The following is a 10,292-nucleotide window of genomic DNA, read 5'->3' on the forward strand; positions in this document are numbered from 1 at the left end:
TTATTCTATACCTATCCTTTAAAATTAAAGAAAAAAATAGTACCAAAAGCTCACCTCATGCCAGGCAAATTAATTTTTAGCATTTACATTTCAGCCTTGTATCCTAACTTCCATAAAGCCGCCAGTAAAAATACACTAACAGCAACCATACCACATTTGGAACACATTTTTTAAATGGTTAGATTGACTCATTACATATGGTCTCTTACTATTTTCCATTATATTCATTTATGCATTTGTTCATTAAATAAGCATGTATTAAGTACCTGCAAAGTGTTGAGTATAGTTAGATGAGCTGAGGACACTGGGAGGTCCCGGCACATCAGCCTGGTAAACGGCGGGGAGGAGTTTACCCTAACTGGCTCATGCTGTTTCAGACTTGGACAGAGGCTCGGAAGGCCATTATTTCAGACTCTCCCCTCGTCCAGGTTTCATGGATGAAGAAATGAGAAGGTGAGAAGATGAAATGATTGAGCCATCTAAAAACCAATTATATTTTAACGTTCCTAAAATACACACTTTAAAACTCTCCAAACTATACATTATCTGAAAAACCTGATTTATTGCTCCTATAAGTCTAGTAGCATTTTGAGGATGAGAACATTGTCTTTTTCACAAATGCTTGTTGAGCTAATTAAAATAGTCTATGTGCTCCATGAGGGTCTGTTTTACTCCCTTCTCTATTCCTAGTCCTTGAACAATACCTGGCATATATAGTACATGTTCAACAAACACTTATTGAAAAATATTTTAAAAAAAGAAGAATATGCTAAGCAAGTGTGTATATGGTGGTGGTAGTTGGCGATGTTTCGCCAGCACGTGATACGGTGCTTCAGATGTCTCCTTGCCTGTGTATTTCCCTGCCTTAAACGTCTCTGCTTCATCCCTACCCATCATCTCTGCTCTCAGTGCTCTATCAGGAGGACTGGGGTCCCATGACTGAGATGAGGTTAACGTGCCTCTTTGACCCCTATGAGGAGCTGTGACTTTACTGAAACTCCCGGCTAGAACGGAGCGGGGGGGGGGGGTGCGGGGAGGGAAGGTGTGTGGACAGTTGAGAGCACTAAGGTCCATTGCACGTGGCACCTGCCCAACCTCAGTAGCAGTGTATCTGCTATCCCTTTGGCTTGCAGCCCTCAGAGCCTTTTGTTTTGTCCCTGCATCTTCCTCTGTGTATATCTGCTCCATATTCAGGCTCAGCAACCCAAGGAGGTGAGATGCTCCTGGGGATACAGGTTGCAGCGTATTCCTCTTGTATTCCCCTCAGCACCCACTGAGGGGTGCTTCCTATCTAGTTAGCCCCGAATTCCTGGGTCTTAAAATGCCATACAGCTGGTTCCAGGGACGGGCTCTGACGACCTGCGCAAGGCAGCCTGTCTGAGTTAAATCAGGATGAGGCTGGAAGTGGATGGTCCCGCATCCCCGAGAGGCAGCAAGGGAGGATATCTGCCCAAAGTGGTGGTGAAGGGATGTGTGTATGAGGGAGGAGGCGGCGCTAGACAGTAGAAAAAGGGAGGAAAAACCCAGTTATTTGTTGGGCATGGGGAGCTAATTGCAAACAAAGCAGCTGAGAAACCTCCTTGGGAAGCTGGGGCTTGGTGGCAGGTCTCCTCCTCTGCCCCTGCCTCTGTACACCCAGTCCTGACAAGACAGCCCCGACTCACCTCTGCAGGTGCTGGCACAGGGCATGAGAGGGAGAGAGGGAATGTGAGCTGCAGAAACTAACGGGGCCGTGACTCCCCAAGCAAATCCCCTTCAGGACCAGGGAAACACACTCAGAGGACTGGGACCTGGCAGGGAGACACCGGGTCCCATCCTGTCTGAGCTGAGGAGGGCTCCAGGCCCCTCTGCTGTGTAGTCCTTTGTCTCCTTGGAGCAGGTGAGTCCTGGGAACAGGTGGGACAGCTTTGTCCTTGAACTTCAAGTTTTTTTTATGGAGCTGCCTCATGAGACTCTCTGGATGTGGTTTCTTGCTCCCAGAGGCCCTTTGGACACTGGAATTACCCAGACCCCAAAACACCTGGTGACAGTGTTGGGGAGCAACGGGACCCTAAAGTGTGAACGGCATCCGGGACATAATTCTATATACTGCTATACACAGAATGCTGAGAAGTCACTGGAGCTCCTGTTTTTCTAACAATAGGCCTCATCCAGATTGAGAAATCAGTCCAAGACGGGAGAGTCATGGGCTAATCCCAACCCTCTGACTGTAGGCCCCCCTAAGACCTCTTACTGCCTTTCTGTCTTGGTCCAGGACAGAAGAACTGAGTTTTCCATTTGGCCACAAGGGGGCACTGTGACTCTCCTGAGATTCAGGGAGAAGAGGGAGGGTCGAGAGAACTCCCTGGATGGGAGAGGGTTGAGAGAGAGTCCGGGTTTGTTCACAACACAGAACGTGGTTTGCGGAGGCTGTGAGTCCGTGCTGAAATGTTAGGGGTTAAACACAGACTATTGGCTTTGTGTTGATCTGCAGGGGTTTTTTTTTTCCCTTATTAACAGGAGGTACTTTTATTTTTTTTTAAACATCTTTATTGGAGTATAATTGCTTTATAACAAAGTGAATCAGTTATACATATACCTATGTTCCCATATCTCTTCCCTCTTGCGTCTCCCTCCCTCCCTCCCTCCCTATCCCACCCCTCTAGGTGGTCACAAAGCACCGAGCTGATCGCCCTGTGCTATGCGGCTGCTTCCCACTAGCTATCTATTTTACATTTGAAAGTGTATATATGTCCATGCCACTCTCACTTTATCACAGCTTACCCTTCCCCCTCCCCATATCCTCAGGTCCATTCTCTAGTAGCTCTGTGTCTTTATTCCCGTCTTGCCCCTAGGTTCTTCACGACCTTTTTTTTTTTTTTAGATTCCATATATATGTGTTAGCATACGGTATTTGTTTTTCTCTTTCTGACTTACTTCACTCTGTATGACAGACTCTAGGTCCATCCACCTCACTACAAATAACTCAGTTTTGTTTCCTTTTATGGCCGAGTAATATTCCATTGTATATATGTGCCACATCTTCTTTATCCATTCATCTATTGATGGACACTTAGGTTGCTTCCATGTCCTGGCTATTGTAAATAGAGTTGCAATGAACATTTTGGTACATGACTCTTTTTGAATTATGGGAGCCTTAGCATGTGGGTTCATTGTTACCGTGCTTGGTCTTTCCAGGGTCTCCGTGGGAATCACAGCATATGCACCAATGTCTCTCACTCTAACTGGGTCTGTATGCCAATGTCTTCCAGCTGAGTGTCCTCTGAAATCTCTGCTCAGTTCTATAGCCTTCCAGAACCTTCTAGAGTCCCGCCCTGTGTAGACACAACTGGCCAAGAAAAAAGGTAATTTCCCTTCATGTATTCTTGGGGCTCCCATAACCCAAATCCCAGCTGTCTTGGAGTCAGTTATGTCTTTTCTATATATCTTCGAGGAGCATATACTATTACTATTTGATAATGGGCAGTGTTTGAATTTACCTACACGTTTACCATTCCACTTCTTCACTATTTGTTCTTGCAATGCAGACTGTCCTTAGATCATTTTCTTTCTTTGGTCACATCCCTAATTCAGATAATTTAAACTCACCTTTCACCCCACTCCTTGCTTTGGGAAATGCTTATGTTAGCTAATGTTCTCAGGGCAATCGAGCTTTTCACTTTTACTCATTGTTCGGGGTTTTAGTTTAAATTCCATTGCTTTTTGTCATCTGTGAAATTTTGCATATGTACTGACAGCCTAACAATGCAATAACATTTTATTTATTCATATTTTTTTGTTTTCTTGTAGAAGGGCCAATCAGTGTCTTCTTACTACAGGGAATGGCCATCATAATGATGTTAATAGTAACAATGTTGGTCTTTTAACTAGGGTTAATTTTTGGTTCTTATCTAAGAATGGAATATCTCCAACGGCAGTGGATTTAAGGTCCGTCATATATGTAACCTGTTCAGGGGAGAATATCCAACCCACTTTGCTTAAATTCTAACCCATATACCCTTACATCTTTTTGTTTCGTGGGCCACAGTGAAAAATCTGATAAAATTTATTACTTATTACTTATTATTTATTTATTATTATTAGAAAAATATTAGTATTTTCTTCCTGACCCAGCACATCCCCGGGTTAAAAAACATTTCACTTATCAACTCTTGACTTTACACATGGATAACTACCCTCCCTAGTCCCAACATAGATTTATATAGATTCTTGTTATTCCAACTCGGTAATAAATATCTAATATAACAATAAACAAATGTTATAGTTAGCAACTGTAGATCATTTCATTTTTGTGTTTATTCGTATCTTCAGATTTTCTAGAATGAAAACTCAATACTGGCATAACAGTATGTTTTAAGAAAACGGATGATGTTCCAATAAGTAAGTGGACAAAAGGCATAAGCAATTTATAGTGTGAAGTAGGAAAGACTCATGGTGGATCACGCAAGCTAGTCCCAGATTGGAAAACTGTCTGTGGATCGGATGGGCCTGGTTTGGTTTCTAACATTCTGGAAATGCACGGGGCTTTGGAGATCGTTTGCATTCAGTCCCCATGTTGTAATAGCTGAGGAAATATGCTGTCACATTCATGAAGTGATTGAAATACTGGACACATTTCTCAAACTTCATATAAGCTACATTTGATTCCCTAGTGGTTGTCTGTGACTATACTGAATTACCCACGGCAGTAGAATTCTGGGGGTGAACGTGTTGACGTTTTGTGCTTGTTCCTAGCTGTTGCACAATGAGTATTTGTTGAACAAATCAAGATGGTCTATAAGCTCCACAGGGGCTGGGGTAGTATCTGCAGGGCTGCATTTTGTTCATTCCTAAGAATCCAGACGTAACCAGTCTCCACTGAGTAAAAATTGAATGTCCTAGATAAGTGGATGAATGGTGTTGTTGCCGACTGTTTTGGTTGTTTCAGGTGCTTCTTTCTTCTTCATGATTTCCTGGAGTTTCGTACCCATCACAGCTGCTCCGGGTCTGTGGAGTGAGTGAGGGATCTGGGCTGCCGACGCGGGCTGGTAAGAGGCCTGTGATCTGGGAAATGCGCAGCTTTGGCCACAAGGCGGAGCTGTGGCTCCACTGAGACCGCCGAGACTGGGGTGAGGGAGGGGCTGGGAGTGAGTAGAGGGAGGGCGTGAGGAGGGGAGCAGGGCATTGAGGCTTCATGCTTACATCAGTTGCGTGCATCGTTTGCAGACTTCTCAAAGATACTAAACTGAAGTCATTTTCAAATCGATTTCCGTTTGTCTTGCACCGGACGTCTTGCGCTCTTTTACTTGGGGCAACTTGTTTGCTTTAAGCCCAGCCAAGCCCTGCACCCTCAATACAGGGCCAGAGAGTGGCTTATTCCTTGTTATGGCCCCCTCTCAGCACTCTTCCCAATGTCTGGTTCCTGGCTGGCATCACAGTCGTGCCTTTTTTTTTTTTTTGTGGTACGCGAGCCTCTCACTGTTGTGGCCTCTCCCGTTGCGCAGCACAGGCTCCGGACGCGCAGGCTCAGCGGCCATGGCTCACGGGCCCAGCCGCTCCGCGGCATGTGGGATCTTCCCGGACCGGGGCACGAACCCGTGTCCCCTGCATCGGCAGGCGGACTCTCAACCACTGCGCCACCAGGGAAACCCCACAGTCGTGCCTTTTTAATGATGAGCACTGGTACAGAAAAGGACCACAGCCTTCCAATCTTCCTCCCTCCATGCAACTGGGCAAAGGGGCTCCAGCCAGCTTAGACACTGAGGGAAAGGACGTTTTAAGTGTTGTCCTGCCTCGGACTGAGCAGGGGAGGAAGGAGATCTCTTCAAGGGGATATGGTCTGTTGCTGAGAGGGGCTCTTGTAAGGGAGAGGGGACAGAGGGAGAATCTATATAATAAGGAGGGCAGCTAATAGCAAAAGAGCAACTGTCAGAGGACTATCTCAGCCTAGTCCATTCAAGTCCACCTTCTATAAAAATCTATGTAAGGCATAAAAGGGGAAGGAAGAAACATTGCTTGGGGCTGGGGAGACTGACAAGGACACTGACGTCACAGGCAAAAGCACCAACCAAGGCCAAGGAGACCAGAGGCCACCCCCCACCCCCGGGGCATCCTAGTTAGATGATGCCACTTCGACCCTGACACCGCCATGGGCTGCGGGCTGTTCTGCTGTGTGGTCCTCTGTCTTGTGGGAGCAGGTGAGTCGTGCGTTCACATGGGCTGCCCCCGGACCCCCAACAATTTCCCTGCGGCTGCATCAACACCTCCCCTTCTGGGCTTTGTCTGAATTTTGTCCCTTTGTCCCAGCAGCCTCCGCGGATACGGAAATAACTCAGATACCAAAATACCTAATCATGGAAACTAGAAATAAGAAATCTTTGAGATGTGAACAACGTCTGGGTCACAATGCTATGTACTGGTATAAACAGAGAGCTCAGAAGCCGCCAGAGCTCATGTTCATCTACAACTACCAGGAACTTGCTGGCAATGAGACTGTTCCAAGTCGCTTCCGGCCTGAATGCCCAGACAGCTCCCACATCTACCTGCACGTGGACACCCTGAAACTGGAAGACTCCGCCCTGTATCTCTGCGCCAGCAGCAAAGACACAGCCCTGCAGAGGCAACTCCTTCCTGTGCACAAACCTCCAGGGGCCAGCCAGGAAGCTAGGGGGCCAGCCAAGGCACCGTTTGCCACTTCCCATTAGACCCTAGACAGAAATCCCAGACCACAACACTGCCCGCAGGTTCATGGGGCACGGCAGGGCTCAGATCCCCACAGACGCCAGCAGTCTGTGCCGGGCTCGTCCTGACCAAGATTGTGCCTCTGGGTTAATAGAGGACAGACGTTCAAGTTTAAGTTGTCCCAAGGATTTTCCAATTGGCTGGCGCCCCTGGGAAGTCTTTCATGAGACACTTGACCTTCTGGCCGCAGCAGTACTACTAATCCTCCTTCTAAAAGGTGTCTTTCTCTGACTTCCCCTTCCATCCAAGTTAGACCCTGGATCTCAGCCCAGATCCCAGCTCCAACTATGCTCAGACCTTTTTCAAAGCACCTCATTCCCTCACCAGGGTCTCCAGCTGTTCCTGCCCCTGAGGACCATGGATCCCCCATCCCGCTGGGATTCCTATTCTCTGGTTCACTCCGCCGGCTGCGCGTTCAGGGGCTCAGCCGCTCGCTGGCTTCTCTTCCACTCCAGCCTTAATGCTTTCAGGCTTGCTTCTTTTTCCTTCTGTCTTTGTAACCCTAGCTCTTCAAGCCTTCGTCTCCTGTATGATCAGCCATAGAGTCCGACGGGCTTGGATTGTTGCTTACAGCAGGCAGTGAGGAGTGATGGGCTCCTGACATTTCAGAGCAGGACTTTGTACCCAGGGCTTGAACCCTGTATCTTCCGGCTCTGCTCCTTGTAATGGCTCTCTGGGCTGCACAACCCAGCAGCCAAGGGCTGACAAAGCCCTGCGTCCTGGAGGGTCAGCTGTCTGCATGTGCACCAAGGCTCCCTCCTCTCTCCTGCAGAGGATGCTCCAGGGACAGGGAGACCCCCCACAGAGCCTCAAACCATAATACCCAAGTCGACCCCTGTGGCGGCTCTCTATTCTACGTCTTTAGAGTGGGGGTTTTTTTTCACCCGAGTGTGACTCTGCCCTGTCAACTGGTTAAGAGATAAACACATCCCCATCTACTATTTCAATGCTTTATTTGTCGTGAAATAAACAAGCCTGCTGTAAAGTGGATGGTTTGGTTTAAGGTTTCATAGGGATCCTCTAAACGAATGCCTGCACTCCAGGACTCACACCCTACACGGGCCCAGAGGATAGGAAGGACGCCGCCCTGTGAGGAAGTGCGTTGCTGGGAGCTCGGCAGGTACCTGACTTCTGAGCTTCTTCTTTTCAGGAACCGAGGATTCCCTGTTGCCGAGGCTGTGGCCTCCCAGGGCTGAGAAGCACGGAGCTTTGGGGAATCAGAGAAGGACTTCCAGGCAAGGGTCCCAGGACTGGAGACCCCGCAAAGGACAGTAAGAGACCCAGCCTTTGGGAAACGGGTGTGAGAAAGATGTGTCTCTCTGTCCTCACCAAATCCATATTCTATAACCTGGCTCGTCTGTTCTCCGATTTCTCTTTTTCCCACCCAAGGCTAGACCCCGAGCCCCAGCCTGATCAAAGCGCCAAATCTGCACAGACGCTTGCTCTCCACCCCTCAGGCAGTCAGCGGGCCCCTGCGCCCCTCAGTTCAGAGCCAGCGCGCTGGGCTGGGTGCTTACTTTCTCGTCCACCCTCCTTCCCTTGCTCTGAAATGTCATTTTAGGTTTCAGGTCTCAACGTCTCACTAGATTTCCTCTCCACACTGACACTCGTAGGGTTATTTTTTGTTTTCGTTTGATCTCTTCACTCCCAACATTTTAGTCATCAGGCTCAGGATTGTGACACACAGAGTCCACGCCTCTGGACTGCGGCTCTGAATTGGCCATTAGAGAGGGGAGTGGGTCCCGCCTGTCTGTCTGGGTCTTCATACCTGGCCTCACTGTCCCGAAGCTTGTATTCTCCCAGGGTCCCTCTGCAACTGCAGTTTTTCACTCGGGGCGTGGGAGCCTGAACGCTCCAGGGCACACGGGGGCTGAGCCTTGGAGCACCCTGTGTCCACGTTGGCACGAGGCACTTGTGTGGGCACTCCTGAGTCTGTGGGTGCTGCCCAAGACTAGGACATCGTCACAGAGTCTCCTCGCTTGGGCTGCTAAAGACCTGATGCCCCACTGGGGAGACCTCAGCCCTGCCCCGCCCCTGCCGTGGACCACAGGTTCTGCTGGGTGATCGTTTGTCTCCTGGGGGTATGTGGAAAACTCCCATCTCATTCCCTGGACCTAAGGCCAGTTCCAAACTTTTGCCTCATTCTCTTTCTGGACTCTGTCCTCCCATAGGACGCAGAGAATCTGGTGTCAGCCAAAGCCCTTGCCACTATGTCACAGGGATGGGATGGAATGTGACTCTGGGATGTGGTCCTGTGCCCCATTGTTTGTACCTCTTCTGGTACCAACAGACCCCAGGAAAGGGCATGGGGTTTCTGATGTCCATCCGTAACAAAGTGTCTTCAGAGAAGGCAGACTTTTTGAAGGATCACTTCTCAGCTGAGATGCCTGATGGCGTGTGCCTCACTCTGAAGACCCAGCCTGCACAGCTGGGGGACTCGGCCCTGTGCCTCTGTGCCGGGAGCTCAGCCACGGCCTTGCAGAGACGCTTCCTGCCCTTCCACCAACCCTACAGCTTCGCTGCTCTCCCCAGGCTCTCAGCCTCCCTGCCCTGCCCAAGGCGGGTGGGGAATGTGTGGTGGGACTGCAGCTACTCCCCAGTAGCAGAGGTCAAAATTAACTTTAATTAGCAGAAAAGGAAATATTGCACAGGATATCTGGGGCTGTGGTATTTGGGAAAGGTTCCCAGACACCACAGAATGTGGCCGGGGACCCCAACGATGGGACAGGTGTAGCCAGTGAGTGACCTGGGGAGCCTACAGAGAGACCTGTGTATTCTCTTTTGGTCTCTGTGTTATTTCCTATTTAGCAGAACATGCCTTCCTTCCATCTCTGAGTGGAGATTGGCTTACTGGAGAGGAGGGGAGGGGTTTGCACGGGGATACCTAGGAGCCCCAACTGGGAACTTTCCAGAAGGTGAAGGATCTCAACGCCAGAGCCTAGTACCGGTAGGAGAGGGGTGTTCTGGGACAGTAGGCAGCTGAGGCAGAAGCACCTCAGGACCCTGCCAGCCAGGACAGAGAGGTTCTTTGGGGAACAGTGGTTGCCCCTGTGAATGTGATCTCATGCTCTTGGGCCAGCAGGGATCCAGGCCAACAAGAAGGTCACCACAGAGGACACACTGGGCAAGAGCAAACGCCCACAGAACTTCCCGTGCCCGCAACTGGCGTGAACTGCTCACTCTGGGCATGATGGGCGAAGATAGGACTGACTTCTCAGAGGCTAAGACCTGAGGGTTCCTGAACAACTGGCTGGAGGAATGATGCAGAGAATACTTCACAAGGGAGATACTGGATGTCCCATTAATAAGGCAGGTGGACCTCAAGTATTCAGTTAGAGAAATAAATCGGTACTGTTGTGCTAGTGAATTAAGTATTTTATATTGGTTACACACTTTTCTTTCTTTTTCTTTCTTTCTTTCTCCCTCCCTCCCTCCCTGTCTCTCTCTCTCCCTTCCTTTCGTTCTTTCTTTTTCTTTCTTCCCTCCCTCCCTCCCTCCTTTCCTTCCTTCCTTCCTTTCTTCTTTCTTTCCTTTCTTCCTTACTTTCTTTCTTTCTTTCTTTTTCTTTCTTC

At 49.0% G+C, this 10,292-nt stretch overlaps 1 gene segment (V, D, J or C); it reads left to right on the forward strand.

The window, feature by feature from the left end:
• Window positions 1-1,054: 1,054 nt before the first annotated feature.
• LOC137229396 (T cell receptor beta variable 4-1-like) lies at window positions 1,055-10,079 on the forward strand. The segment is given in 6 exon segments: window positions 1,055-3,344; window positions 4,312-4,380; window positions 4,928-5,027; window positions 6,034-6,176; window positions 6,289-7,991; window positions 9,803-10,079. Coding segments are annotated over 2 exon segments (444 nt in total).
• Window positions 10,080-10,292: the final 213 nt, after the last annotated feature.

Source organism: Pseudorca crassidens, chromosome 8 (genome assembly GCF_039906515.1).
Source record: "Pseudorca crassidens isolate mPseCra1 chromosome 8, mPseCra1.hap1, whole genome shotgun sequence".
NCBI classification, from domain to species: Eukaryota; Metazoa; Chordata; class Mammalia; order Artiodactyla; family Delphinidae; genus Pseudorca; species Pseudorca crassidens.